The 15,772-nt window shown below is 41.7% G+C and overlaps 1 protein-coding gene and 1 non-coding gene across 2 annotated transcripts in view; both read left to right on the top strand.

Moving 5' to 3' along the window:
- LOC124711607 (poly [ADP-ribose] polymerase) overlaps positions 1–15,772 on the top strand; it is a 125,429-nt gene that overhangs the window by 64,108 nt on the left and 45,549 nt on the right. Inside the window, 1 exon segment of the mRNA XM_047241770.1 lies at positions 14,617–14,818. Coding sequence (XP_047097726.1) covers positions 14,617–14,818 — 202 coding nt within the window.
- On the top strand, positions 3,366–3,492 carry LOC124712814. The gene has a single exon (XR_007005629.1). It is a non-coding gene; the product is annotated as a small Cajal body-specific RNA 8 (non-coding RNA).

The following is a 15,772-nucleotide window of genomic DNA, read 5'->3' as shown; positions in this document are numbered from 1 at the left end:
GCACACCTCGACTAGAAGAAGGGATCGATTGTTAAGACATGTTCTGAGGCATCAAGGAATCACCAATTTAATATTGGAGGGCAGTGTGGAGGGTAAAAATCGTAGGAGGAGACCAACTAAACAGATTCAGAAGGATGTAGGCTGCAGTATGTACTGGGAGATGAAGCAGATTGTACTGGATAGAGTAGCGTGGAGAGCTGCATCAAACCAGTCTCAGGCCTGAAGACATCATCATCTAACTAGAGAAAAAAATACTCTCATAAATCACTTCTTCGTTGTTATTTTTAGGTCTAAAAAGTGGATTTTCTAAATTTTCAGTACCAAACTTTGGAGGTCATTTTGACTGACTCTTTTTTTTTTTTTAATTAGAGTATTGTGGGTCATAGTCATTTCAATTGCAGTGTTTTAACTTAACCCAGTGCAGAGATATTCAAATTAATACTAATGTCTCCCAATTGAAAAACTGTCATGCACTTACAGATAAATATGGCTGGCATTCAATAAGAGTGTAAGGTTTTTTTTTAAAAAAAAAGACTGTTTTGAACTTCAGTTATGGGGTAATCACACAAAAAAATTTAAAACGGTCAGGCAACCAACTTAGAATTTATTGGATCACTTCACTTGGATTTGACCTATTTAGCTTTCACTTAGTAAATTAACCTTTTTATTTTCTGTGTTGGTGTGGATGTAGGTGGGTGTGCATGTGAGCGTGCTGTAAATTACACTGGTCAACACTCATTTTCTTGCCAAGGATATTTGAGTGGCTTTAGGATGAGTTAGTGGTGCTGAGGACGAATATAGCAACCATTTATGCAGTTTGGCTCTAGTTTTTGAGATAATGCATGATTTATTCAAAAAATTAGAAAAAATTGCTAATACTGAACTCGAGCGCTACAAACTACAATGAAAAAAAAAAATAATCTTTATAAATAGCTTCTATGAAAACCTGATAGGCATTTGTCCACGTATAAAACATAATTGAAAAGTTTCTCTATAAGTATATCATTTTCTGTCCATGACGAACCGCTTCCTGCACGCTTTCCTTTTATAGGTCTCTTCAGAACAGTCACGTTGCAGATTCCAGCAATAATCTGCCATCATATGCCTGTCCCATCTTCCTTTACATCTTTTCTCTATTCCTTTCATATCTTGATGGAACCGCTCTCCTTGTTCCTCACTGAAATCACCTAGATTACGAGGAAATCGATCCAAGTGGCTGTGAAGGAAGTGCAATTTTATGCTCATGTTAGCTCCTAAGTTTTGAAAGTTAGTGAGCATGTTTTTGACCAGTTCCTCATAATTGGGAGCTTTATGATTGCCCAAAAAACATTTTACAACAGCGACAAAACTGTTCCAGGCCGATGCTTCAGTGACAGTCATGACACTTGTAAAATTGGTATCGTTGATGAGCCTGCGAATTTGAGGACCATCAAATATTCCTGCCTTAAGTTTTTCACTACTGAGTCCAGGGAACGTATTGCAGATGTATGTGAAGCAATTACCATTTCTGTCTAAAGCTTCGGTGAATTGCTTCATTAGTCCTAACTTAATATGTAATGGTGGAAGAACAATCTTGTCCCTACTAACCAGAGGTTCATTAATGATGTTTGCTTCACCAACAGCCATATGTTCCCTTGGAGGCCGTTTTCTGCTTCCAATGTTCGTGCTTTGCCCTACTATCCCACATGCAGATAAAACATGGGTGCTTTGTGTATCCACTTTGTTGTCCAAGCAAGAAGTTCACCATTTTCAAATCAACACAAATCAACCACTGGTGCTGCATATACTGAATTTTCTGCAGAACCATCTTGATGTTAGCATATGCTTCACAAAGTTTTGTTGAGTGGGCAATTGGAATAGATGCGTCACGATTGCCATTGTGTAGGAGAACACATTTTAAACTTCTAGTGGAACTGTCTATGAAGAGACGCCAGTCCTCTGGTCTACATTCCGGCAGCCCCAATTCAAGTAAAAGTCCAGGTATATTGCTGCAATACACTATAACCTCTTCTTGGTTGAAGTATGGAAGGAGGTTTTCTTCTCTCGTCCGGTAAGCTGTTATTTTAACACTTGGATGAAGACAGTTCTTTTCCTTAAGCCTGGATGCTAAGAGTTCTGATGCTTGCTTTGAAAGATTGAGTTCTTGTATCAAGTCACTGAGCTCCTTCTGGTCGAACTGCTGGGGTTGTGTCTCGCGTCCTTCGTATTCCGAACCACTACTTGTACATTCCTCGCCGTGCACATCGTCATCTGATGATGTTAGCGTGGGTAATGTTGTGAAGGTTGGTACAGGAACATCGTTGCTGTGCACCACCGGTCTTCTTGCTGACCCCAAATCGGGATATTCCCACTTTCGTTTTTTGAACCTATTAAAACCTTTCACATTAACAATGCAAAAATAGCAATCATCTGTATGGTTCTTCTGCTCTCGCCATACCATAGGCACTCCGAAGTTTAAGCTTTTCCTTTTTCGTTTTGTCCACTGCCGTAAGCACTCCACACAGCATTTACAAACTTTATGGGGTGCCCACGCCTTGTCTTGATCTCCAAGTTTAATTCCGAAATATGCCAGATACGCTTCCTTCACAAAAGGAATGATATTCTTCCTGTTCTTTTGAAGAACGTATTCACCACAAATGTAGCAGAACTCATCTGGATGGTTCACGCAAAGACGGCATGAAGAACTCATGTTTTCCTAAAACAAAATTGCACAAATACTACATATTATGCAGAACTTTCTTGTATTTGCATGTCAATCACATCCAACAAACATCATTAATTGTTTTGTGTGAAATGAATACTCACCTCTTATTTGCTACGTCACGATGAAAAGGATCTATCTCCTTGAAGCTGCACTGCACATGTGTGTGACTTTCGACCATCGCCATTTTTCTTGTTTACACTGAACGCTACCTATCGGCTGTTGCGGGGATTACCTCGGCCAACAAATGAATGTCGAGTACCGCTGAATTCAAATCTGCACAACAGGACTGAACACGTGCTGACAGTGTGATGTTTGCATGATGTAATCCTCAACCGCACAGATGCACTCCCTGAGCACAATTGTTTAATAAAGATAGTACAATATCACTAATTAAAAAACAGGTAGCAAATACATTACACCATATATGGACCCTGCAGTCGATATTATCCACATGAAACTCTCATTTCCACAAATAACCTATATCTCAAAAACCAGAGCCAATTTGGAAAAAGTACAAATATACTCGGAATGAGTATCATAACAATATCCCATTTTCGTTCAAACTTCCCTGGCAACGAAAAAAAAATTTTATTTTGTAGAGCTGTGTTATCGAATAGAAATAACATAACCTATTTTCAACATTTGAGTATAACTGTTGTAATTGGGGAACGATACGCTGATGTTTGTCTCACAGAACATCAGTCACTGTAACCCCTAGAGCAAATGTGCTTTCTGATGACTGTAATTCATTAAGCTCTAAGTTACAGACAGATACGGAGCACACAAAACTTGGCAGAGGAAGTGTTTATCAAGTGCTCAGCCTTTTTCAATAAGTGAAAGGTGAAGTTCCAGATTGCATTTCTGGAGTGCCAGTATTATCTTTCTGATAATGTGAAGTGGTTATGAAATGACTATTGTTTTATCATTATCTGTAAGAAAGCAAACGAAAACGAGAAAACTTGAAAATATGTAAGTAAACTGTTTATTATTTCAAAAAATCATAACTTTTAATACATTTAGCCCACAGAGAGACAGTCAATGCCTTAATGGAAAAATGTTTGCAGTTGCCTACAGAATCATGAATATACCCGCTCCTCTTTGTCCAAAGCAAGTTGATGGGTACCAATGTCTTTCTTCAGGGTCCAAAAATATGGAAATTGCATGGGGAGAGATTGGAGGATATGAAAGTGCTTCCAGCAAAGCTTCTGCAGCATACGAAAGTATTTTTGCATTGGGATGGGCCTGAAGACAGACATTTGTGGCCATCAGTTTGTCAGGTGAAGAAATACACACCTGGATACAATCCTGGTTCCAAAGGTAACTACAAACATTTTTCTGTGAAGGCATTAGTTGTCTTCTCTCACAGTTGAATAAATGTGTTAACAGTTATGGCAATTACTTTGAAAGTAATAAAAAGTTTACTTACTTTTTTTCCCCATATTCTTGAGGAAAAAACCTTGTTTCACAAAGCACCTAACATCCAGCACATGTTGTTCTGTCGATTATTCATGAGATTTTGAAATGCACCCCTGCTGGTTTCTGGACATTTTTGAACACATTCTAAGTTGATTTCCGAATGAATTATAAGTTGATTTTAGAATGTGTGCGTAGTGTACGTGATGTGTCTGCCAGGGGAATCCTCGTCGCATCTAGAAATGAACTTTCTTGCAGACAAAACGGGACGGGGCTATACGAGCTCAGTGGAATAAAGCAGAACCGGTGAATGCCAACTGCTGCTTGTTTATGTGGTTGATTCGGTTTGCAAATGTTAAGCGTTGTTATAATTTACTAGCGAAATCCATAGATTCACACCACCAGAGTGGAAATAAACGACTAACAGAAATAACAGGTAAGAAATATTATGTATTATCTTCTCGGTGTATCCACGAAAGTGATTTTCTGACAGAAAATTTTTGGCCAGATCACTTTACTAGAAAGGGCCATTTGTAATCCCCGCCTAGCAGCCTCTTAGGTTCCATTCTGGGAGTAGCACAGAAAAAGCATTGTACAAACACCTAATAACACCTAACCGGAGAATAATCACTGGATAACTAAACCGGTGATTGTGGCAGAGTTAGTAAAGTTAACCGGAGAATGAATTTTAACAGTGGTAGGAATAGTTACAGAATTATCGATGACAAGATTGATTGTTAGAACGAGGATGGAGAAGAAAATAGATTCACACAAATTATGGAAGAATGTGAAGATTCCAAATTTATACAAAAATTTCGTTCTACTACTTCTCGGTCTCATGCATGAGTAATTGGAGCATATGAATGAACTGTGAATCTATTTCCTAACATCTAACGTAAAGCTTTTTGATTGTAGTACGCCAAATAGGTATTTTGTATTGGTACTTCGTGAATTATATTGTCGTACTATAAAAATGGTCATTATTGCCAAAACAGTCTCGTTTATTTGGTGTGTGTGTTACAGTTGCTGCAATAATAGAAAGGCCTATTTTGTTTTCTCCAGCACACAGTAGCAAAATATACGTAATCAGATCTAGAAACCGCACTAGTCTTGGGTTCTATTTGTATTAGCAGCTTTTTCAGTATTAGACGACAGCATTTCAATTTTTCATGTAGCAAAACATTTGACAATCTGTGATAAGGTAATACTTATTTCACAGAAAGGAAAGCATTCCATGTAAAGCTGTAGGAAGATTAGAGGGAAAAATCGCTAGGACCTAAGGATTGAAGAAATGTGTACTGTCTTGCCTGTCTCTTGTCTTTACTGGTTTTAGGTATCCTATATTTAATTTTGTCACACAGATGAGTAAGCTATTAGCTAATAGGCAATAGTGTGTCCAGATTTTCTGGAGAGTACTTGTTCTCCCATCCAGTATTAATTGCTTAAAAGCAGGGTCAGGATGTCAAACCGGCCGACTGGGTGCAGGAGAGGCACTACAGGACATTTTAATTTCCACTGTCCTGAAATAGTTTGATAGCATCCATTACAAAGAATACATGTTTGAGTTCCACAGAGTGAAATACAGTGACGAGCGGTATAAGACGGTTGATTGAAGAGGTGTGGCACTGCACTTCAGCACACTTAAGACCAAATAACATGTCTTACAGTTCACAGTTCCTCTAAGATATGTTTTGTGTGTCGGACGCTACAAAATGAACTTATTTTTGAAACATCTTCTGACGTTCTGATGCGCAGAGCAATCAGAGCTATAGTGGGAGGGGAAGGGGGGTCACTGGTAGTCTCCACGTGTCCCATGTTTACATTTAGTGATTTTTCTGTTAAATACATTCACATAGTTACAGAAGGCTAAAATATGTTACTAGTTCAGATTTTATTTTATTTCCACCATTCTGACAGTCAAGTATTAATTGCCTTGCAGAACAATAAAGTTATTTTTGACGGTTTGCTAAAGAAATTTGGCGTTATTAAGCTTTCCTGCTTAGACAGTAAATTTATTTGAAACAGTGTTTAATTCCACACTATTGGCTAGTTTCAGCTGTTTGCTGCATTTCAAGTGCATGTTTTCATCTTCTAGTACGTATGGCATTATGCCATAATAAAGAACCAAACATGAGATTATACGGTACTGGCACTCCAAGATGATTTACATCCCGAAAACCACACTGAAAAGCTCAATATCAGGTAGAGGCCTGCATCATTGGGAATCTGGACTCACGAATGTGTGCTTTAAGGTGAACTGTACATTGTAGTATGGTTCACGAAATTCAGATGCTCTTGGAGTATCCTCTGATGTCTTTGTTTCTTTTATGACATAATGTAAGAAAGGTCTTTCAGTGTTTTACACATACGAACATATGGGCTTCCTAAGTCACCATAGCTGCACAAGTGTGGTGACACCTCATGTCTGGCGCTCTCTGGCAACTACTGAAATGATTCTATTTCTAGCAGGTCACGGGAAAATATTGCGAATTGTGGTTTGAAAAGCGTTATTTTCAAAGTAAATTTCCTTTTACGCAAGATAAACTATGTGCGAGAATGTACAATGAATTTCTTAATTCACAGTGTGTTTACTTTCATTTAAAAATCAACTCTTTGATGACAAGCCATTTAGAAGAATTTAGAGCCCAGAAGATCGGAGATTTATGTCGGTATTAAAAATTTTACTGGCATATTTGTGTGATGTATCTTAAAGGGTAACGTGCTAAACAGATCATTATATGTGAAACCTTAGCTTCTCTTGTTACTTACTAATCTTGGAGACAAGTATTATATGCGAAAGGTTTGCTTTTCTTGTAATTGCCCGAGCTGACACCTCCCAACCGTGCCGGTTGGTCCCTCCGTCCAATTCTCGGGAGGTGTGACCTGAGGTGTAAACTTTCACCTTCGCCTTCTGAGAGGGTCCCCACAAGAAAGGAGTGCGCCATCGGAGACTCTGGCAATCATGGGGGATTCATCCACAATGGATTTCTCTTATTCTCTCTCGACTTCTGCCCAAAAACGGAAACTTGACCAGCCACCAGTGACAAAAGTACTACTGCCTGCCCCAAAGTTCCTCATAGTTTCTAGATCTGAGGACTGAAAGGATTTTTTTTTTTTTCATTATTCACAAGGGCGTAGATGCCATAGCCAGACCTGCCAAGTCTTGTACCAGGACGCGTAACGGTACCTTGTTGTTGGAAACTGAGAGCACCTTTCAGGCACAAAAACTCCTAGGGCCACACTCCTGTACACGTTCCTTGTCTGGGTGTGGGCTCCCCCCACTTTGGACTCGTCGCATGGTGTGGTTTCCACTAGATCACTCGATAGATTGACTGACGACGAGATTCAGTCTTTCGTTGCTGTGCAGGGCATGACGGCTGTCCATAGGGTCATGACCTTATACCGACCCGGACACTTTTCTTGACCTTTGATAGTGTTCAGCTGCCGTCACACATCAAAGTGGGCTATGAGGTTATTTCTGTTCGCTCCTATGTCCCAACACCTACGTGCTGCTACCAGTGTCAGCGTTCTAACCATAACCACCAGTCTTGTTCTAATGCGGCTAAATGAGTCACTTGTGGCAGGGACGCCCATGAGGGTGACAGTCCACTTCAGTCTCCTCGTTGCATGAACTCTGAGGGTGACCATGCAGTGTCCTCTCATGACTGTCCCATCTACAAGGATATACAGGAAATTCGGGTCAAAGAGAAAGTGTCCACCTCGGCTGCTCGCAAGCTTTTGCTAGTAGGAAGCCCACACTGCTCTCAGCAGGGAAATAGTGCCGTCCTCGCCTCTCCTCAGCCTACCAGGGAGGTATCGACGCAGACATGCGATCTGACCTTTAGCGCTATGGTCGTCCGTTCGGCCAGTGCTAAGATCGCCCGGTCAGCGTCTCCTCTTCCTCCCGTCACCCCTCAGACACAAGCACCTTCATCAGCTTCTGCCAAGACTAAGACCCAGAAGTCAGATGCACAGGCCTTCAAGAAGGAACCGTCCCATGAAGACTTCTTACGTACCCCAAACTCCCAGCCATCGACCAGTACTTCGACTAAACAACCTTACAAGAAGGCTCATAGGAAGAAAAGTTCTCCTTCTCCACCACGGCGCGTTTCTTCTCCTGCGCCACCCAGCGGTTGCCGCCCCAGGCCGTTATCCGTTTCGCCTGGCCACACTGCTGGTAGCCGAACATCTGGCCTTTCACCAGCGGAGGAAGCTCCCCCTGCCGGCCATCTTAACATGGTGGCAGACGAACCTATTGAAAAAATGGACAATGACTCTCCGCCTATTGATCTACATCTGCATCTACATGATTACCCTGCAATTCACATTTAAGTGCTTGGCAGAGGGTTCATCGAACCACAATCATACTATCTCTCTACCATTCCACTCCCGAACAGTGCGCGGGAAAAACGAACGCGTAAACCTTTCTGTTAGAGCTCTGATTTCTCTTACTTTATTTTGATGATCATTCCTACCTATGTAGGTTGGGCTCAACAAAATATTTTCGCATTCGGAAGAGAAAGTTGGTGACTGAAATTTCCTAAATAGATCTCGCCACGACGAAAAACGTCTTTGCTTTAATGACTTCCATCCCAACTCGCGTATCATATCTGCCACACTCTCTCCTGTTACGTGATAATACAAAATGAGCTGCCCTTTTTTGCACCCTTTCGATGTCCTCCGTCAATCCCACCTGGTAAGGATCCCACACCGCGCAGCAATGTTCTAACAGAGGACGAACATGTGTAGTGTAAGCTGTCTCTTTAGTGGACTTGTTGCATCTTCTTAGTGTCCTGCCAATGAAACACAACCTTTGGCTTGCCTTCCCCACAATATTATCTATGTGGTGTTTCCAACTGAAGTTGGCCGTAATTTTAACACCCATGAACTTAGCTGAATTGACAGCCTTGAGAATTGTACTATTCATCAAGTAATCGAATTACGACAGATTTCTTTTGGAACTCATGTGAATCACCTCACTTTCCGTTATTTAGCGTCAACTGCCACACCATACAGCAATCTTTTCTAAATCGCTTTGCCACTGATCCTGGTCTTCGGATGACCTTAATTGATTGTAAATTACAGCATCATCTGCGAACAACCTAAGAGAACTGCTCAGATTGTCACCCAGGTCATTTATATAGATCAGGAACAGCAGAGGTCCCAGGACGCTTCCCTGGGGAACATCTGATATCACTTCAGTTTTACTCGATGATATGCCGTCTACTACTACGAACTGCAACCTTCCTGACAGGAAATCACAAATCCAGTCGCACAACTGAGACGATACCCCATAGGCCCGCAGCCTGATTAGAAGTCGCTTGTGAGGAACGGTGTCGAAAGCTTTCCGGAAATCTAGAAATACTGAATCAACCTGAGATCCCCTGTCGATAGCGGCCATTACTTCGTGTGAATAAAGAGCTAGCTGCGTTGCACAAGAAGAATGTTTTCTGAAACCATGCTGATTACGTATCAATAGATCGTTCCATTCGAGGTGATTCATAATGTTTGAATACAGTATATGCCCCAAAACCCTACTGCAAACAGACGTCAACGATATAGGTCTGTAGTTCGGTGGATTACTCCTACTACCGTTCTTAAACACTGGTGCGACCTGCGCAATTTTCCAATCTGTAGGTACAGATCTATTGGTGAGCGAGCAGTTGTATATGACTGCTAAGTAGGGAGCTATTGTATCGGCGTAATCTGAAAGGAACCTAATCGGTATACAATCTGGACCTGAAGGCTTGCCTGTATCAAACGATTTGAGTTGCTTTGCAACCCCTAAGGTATCTACTTCTAAGAAACTCATGCTAGCATCTGTTCGTGTTTCAAATTCTGGAATATTCCATTCGTCTTCCCTGGTGAAGGAATTTCGGAAAACTGTGTTAATAATTCCGCTTTAGCGGCACAGTCGTCGGTAACAGTACCATCGGCACTGCGCACCAAAGGTATTGACTGTGTCTTGCTGCTTGTGTACTTTACATACGACCAGAATTTCTTTGGATTTTCTACCAAATTTCGAGACAGTTTCGTTGTGGAACCTATTAAAGGCATCTAGCCAATCTTCGGGATTTCGCGTTCTTCTGAACTTCGCATGCTTTTTCCGTTCTCTGCAACAGCATTCGGACCTGTTTTGTGTACCATGGGGGATCAGTTCCATATCTTACCAATTTATGAGGTATGACTCTCTTAATTGCTATATTTTTGAATTTGAGACACATCTCGTCTACATTTGTATAGTCAGTTCGGAAGGAATGGTGATTGTCTCTTAGGAAAAATAAAATTATTTTGCATTTGTTTCTGGTGGATTTGGAAGAAAGGGTATTGAGCCTAGCTACAACGACCTCGTGATCACTAATCCCTGTATCAGTCATGATGCTCTCTATTAGCTCTGGACTGTTTGTGGCTAAGAGGTCAAGTGTGTTTTCGCAACCATTTACAATTCGTGTGGGTTCATGAACTAACTGGTCGAAATAATTTTTGGAGAAAGCATTTAGGACAATCTCGGAAGATGTTTTCTGCCTACCACCAGTTCTGAACAAGTATTTTTGCCAACATATCGAGGGAAGGTTGAAGTCCCCACCAACTATAACCGTATGAGTGGAGTATTTATTTGTTACGAGACTCAGATTGTCTCTGAACTGTTCAGCAACTATATCATCGGAGTCTGGGGGTCGCTAGAAGGAGCCAATTATTAACTTAGTTCGGATGTTAAGTATAACTTCCACCCAGACCAATTCTCACGGAGTATCTACTTCGACTTCACTACAAGATAAACCACTACTGACAGACACAAACACTCCACCACCAATTCTGCCTAATTTATCTTTCCTGAACAACGTCTGAGACTTCGTAAAAATTTCTGCAGAACTTATTTCAGGCTATAGCCAGCTTTCTGTACCTATAACGATTTCAGCTTCTGTGCTTTCTATTAGCACTTGAAGCTCAGGGACTTTCCCAGCACAACTACAACAATTTACAACTACAATTCCAACTGCTCCTTGATCCAAGCATGTCCTGTATTTGCCATGCACCCTTTGAGATTGCAGCCCACCCCGTACTTTCCTTAGGCCCTCTAACCTAAAAAACCGCCCAGTCCATGCCACACAGCCTCTGCTACCTGTGTAGCTGCCAGCTGAGTGTAGTGACCTCCTGACCTATTCAGCGGAACCCGAAACCCCACCACCCTATGGCGCATGTCAAGGAATCTGCAGCCAACACAGTCGCAAAACCGTCTGAGCCTCTGATTCAGACCCTTCACGCGGCTCTGCACTCAGCGGCAGCAGTGCTCGCTTGAAGCCAGGCCCTCAGCGGCCTTTGAGGTGACCCCTTCTTGCTTCTCCTTTTTCTTTTTTTTCTCACGATGGCACTTCTTCATTGGAATATTCGCCTGCTGTGCTTGCACTGTCCGCTCGTAGTAGCTCTTCAGGAAACGAAGCTACGCCCGTGCGATCGTATGACTTGGCACACAATACCTCTGTGCATTGACCTACCCCTGTGGCAGGTATTCCGGCTCATAGAGGGGCTATGTTGCTGGTCCGGGATAATATCTGCTATGATCCCATCACATTGCACATTGATTTGCAGGCAGTTGCTGTCTGAATTACTCTCCCCACTTTCACTCTACCGTCGTCTGCCGTTACTAGGACAGACATGATGCAAATTATTGCTCAGCTACCTGCACCATTTTTGTTGACTGGAGACTTGAATGTCTACCATCCGCTTTGGAGCTCTCCAGCTTCCTGCCCGAGAGGCTCCCTGTTAGCAGACCTTTCCAACCACCTCAATCTTGTCTGCCTCAATACTGGTGCCCCTACTTTTCTTTCGTACACAACTCACCCCATTCCCATTTAGACCTCTCTATATGTACTACCCAACTTGCACGTCGGTTTGAGTGGTACACTCTTTCTGATACGTATTCGAGCGACCACTTCCCTTGTGTTATCCATCTCCTGCATTATACCCCATCTCCATGCTCAACTAGTTGAAACATCTCCAAAGTAGACTGGGGGCTCTTCTCTTCCAGGGCGACATTTCAGGATCAAAACTTCACAAGCTGCGATAGTCAGGTCGCACACCTCACGGAAGTCATTCTCCTGCTGCTGAATATTCCATTCCTCATACTACTTCTTCTCCACATCGTGTACCGGTGCCCTGGTGGACCGCAGCATGTAGAGCCGCTATACGTGTTCGTCGACGTGCTTTACGCACCTTTAAACGCCACCCTACAATGGCGAATTGTATTAACCCTTTTAGTGCCAAATACGATCTGATCGTGATCCAGATTTTCGGCGAAAAATGCCAGTAACGATCTGATCGTGATGCCTTTCTCATTCATTTTTTCCGCGCTTGAAGGCAAAGTTGTTAATATTTCCTAGCGAATGGATTGCCTCCCAGCTGATGTATCAGGCTCCCTTTTTGTGGACGATTTTACCATCTACTGCAGAGTGCAGCATACATGTTTCCTGGAACACTGTCTTCAGCGTTGTCTTGAACGTCTTTAATCCTGGAGTGTCGCCAATGGTTTCCGTTTTTCTGCCGAGAAGACGGTCTGTATTAACTTCTGGCGCTACAGAGAGTTTCTCCCACCGTCCTTACATCTTGGTCCCGTTGCTCTCCCATTCGTGAAGACAACAAAATTTTTAGGTCTTACATTTGACGGGAAACTTAGCTGGACTCCACATGTGTAATATCTGGCTGCCCGTTGTACCCATTCCCTGAATGTCCTCCATGTTCTCAGCGGTACGTCATGGGGAGTGGATCGAACCGTCCTACTTTGCCTATATCGGTCGATCGTCCGCTCAAAGCTAGATTATGGGAGCTTTGTATACTCCTCTGCACGGCCGTCCATCTAACGCCGCCTCAACTCTATACAACATCGGAGGTTACGTCTTGCAATGAGAGCGTTCTATACTAGTCCCGTCGAGTCTTCATGCTGAAGCCAGTGAATTACCACTAACCTACCGGCGCGATATACTGCTTTGTCAGTATGCCTGTCGGCTATTATCAGTGCCCGACCACCCGTCTTATCGTTCCTTTTTTTGACAACTCTCTCGACTGTCAATACGGGTTGTATGTATCTGCCCTGCTACCCCCTGGAGTTCGCTTTCGGCACCTCCTTCAGCAACTTAATTTTCCACTCCCTGCAACCTTTAGAGTGGGCGAGAGCCAAGCGCCACCTTGGCTCCAGGCTCAGGTTCGCGTTCACCTTGACCTCAGCTCGCTCCCAAAGGGGGTTACCCCAGCTTCGGTATCCCGCTCGCAGTTTCGTTCGAAGTTCATTAATACGATCTTCATTTATACAGATGGCTCTAAGACCAATGACGGTGTCGAGTGTTCTTTATTGTCGGGGCTCACAGTTTCAAATACTGGCTCCATTGCCATTGTTTGGTCTTCACAGCTGAGCTATTTGCCCTCTATCAGGCTGTTCTTTACATCCGCCGCCACCAACATTCTGCTTATGTCATCTGCTCTGATTCCCTGTCTAAGGACATTTGATATGCTGTTTTCTTTTAATCCCTTGCTGTTAATGTGCCTTTTATAGTGTTGTCCTTTTTAGTTGCTGTTTTAACATTGTGCCTCGCAGCGCATTCATAATTTAGTCTGGGCGTTGATGACCACTGTAGTTGTGCGCTCTAAAACCACAAAAAAAAAAATCGCAGCTTGCATTCATAACTTCAATACCATCTATGCCTTTCTCATATTTTCCAAACTCTAGTGGGTCTACATATTTTACTGAACTAGAACTCCTACACAAGGAGGGAAAGTGGAAGAGAGCTACTAGCAAAATAGAAGCTATGAAAGATGTAAGATTTTTGTGTGGATAGTGTATGTAGTTGGTAACATGTTGCCCATAAAATTCAACTGTCCTGGTTTTAGTGTGTCTGCTCATTGTTCATTATTTACACATTTTGTTTTATAATGTGTTTTCATGACTTCAAATATAGAGTAATCGTTTAGAGCACTTTACATTTTGTGATAACTGTAGTCCTGTCATTTTGTTTGTTTTGTTGTTGTTAGTTATTTTTCTTAATTGTACTGTCATTTCACCAGATGTATTTCTCTTTGATTTGCAAAGCACATCAGTGGTCACAGGGTAAACATTGTGAGTATTAATACTTCTAATATTAATTCTAACCACCAACAGTTAATACCTGTTGTGTTTATAACTTGACCACTGAGACTGCTTTGTCAATAAAAGTGAAATACTTCTTGGGGAAGAGCTTTCCAATCTGCAGAATCCCTCTAGTGGAAACAGATTGTAGCAAATATTCTTGAAATTTTGGGATTATTAATCACATTCCATTTATCTTAAATTTGAAGGTATTCCTGCAACTCATTAATTTGTTTTACACTAGGTAAAGGATTTTTTAAGTATTGAGTATTGGTTGGGGTGCAACTTGTTTTTTCAAGTTGTGGATAACATTTATTTATTTTCATTCGTTGTAATGTCTTTGATAATGTTGTATTGTGACTTTGTTGAACTTGACATGTAGGCAGATTTGTCAAGAGTATGCCAACAAAGCAGCGTATGAAGTTGAAGGGTGGAGCAGTGGTAGACCCAGATTCAGGTCTGGAAGATGTTGCTGAAGTATACCAGAAGAATGGCACAGTCTACAATGCTGTTCTTGGTATAACTGATGTTCAAAGTGGGAAGAACTCATTCTACAAGTTACAAGTTCTCACCAGTGGCTCAAGGTATAATTTAGTGCAATTCACAGTTTTGAATATATAGATTAATTTGATATTGAAGACGTAATGCCTTGTATTTAGTTTAAAAATAATCACAGGTCATAAAGCTAGTAGAAATTAACACACAAATACAATTCAATCCTCAAAGCTCTAGTGCCAAAACGTTAGAAGCTATAAAGGTACATATGAAATATAGAAGTAAGGCTGTTCAGAATTATTAGATTTCTTTTACACTTTCTTAAGAAACCTTTGGTTCCAAAGATTCATGTTTGCATTTAGTCTTTGTTTAGTTTTGTCACTTGCAGTATGCCCATCTATTATTGTGTTATTTGTTGCTTTTTTGCTTCAGTTCAAAAAACTTTGTCAGTTTTAGTGAAATAAATGCTTGAGTTCTTGTTGCCTCAGATTTGTATTCAGTATCACACTATTGATGACTTCCTCCGTTGTCACCACCAGGAGAGTTCAGTAAACCTTTAGTTACTTGGCCGAATCATGTCATGGAACGTCACTGTTGCAGAACTTCCATATGCTATCAGGTATCATGTTGATGTCTAGGACAGAACAACATTGGTGCTGGTGCTGATTTCGTTAGATGCGAGTTGACTCATTATTTCCCTGTTGCCTTTCAGCATCAAGTGCCTGTTTCTGTGTACCATCAGGGGTGTAGCTTCTGTCCAGGTACATTGTCACTCACTGATCACAACCACCTTTGGCGACTGTATCCTGATAGGTAGATGCAAAGGGTAATAATTCTGTTTCATCAAACATAATCGTATTTTTGTTCATGGGGCTGTATTTGGCAACAGCAGCTTTATAGAAATCGTGTTACTCAATGTGGCGTTAGCGGTCAGTGCAGCTTTCTGAAATTGTTTGTATTGCCTGCCCAAAGTAACTGCCAGTACATTCACAAGACATTTTATGAATTTCAGGAACACCGTGACTAAGACCTTCTGTTACTGG

Source organism: Schistocerca piceifrons, chromosome 8, assembly GCF_021461385.2.
Source record: "Schistocerca piceifrons isolate TAMUIC-IGC-003096 chromosome 8, iqSchPice1.1, whole genome shotgun sequence".
Taxonomy (NCBI): Eukaryota; Metazoa; Arthropoda; class Insecta; order Orthoptera; family Acrididae; genus Schistocerca; species Schistocerca piceifrons.
This window is presented reverse-complemented; position numbering and strand designations above follow the sequence as displayed.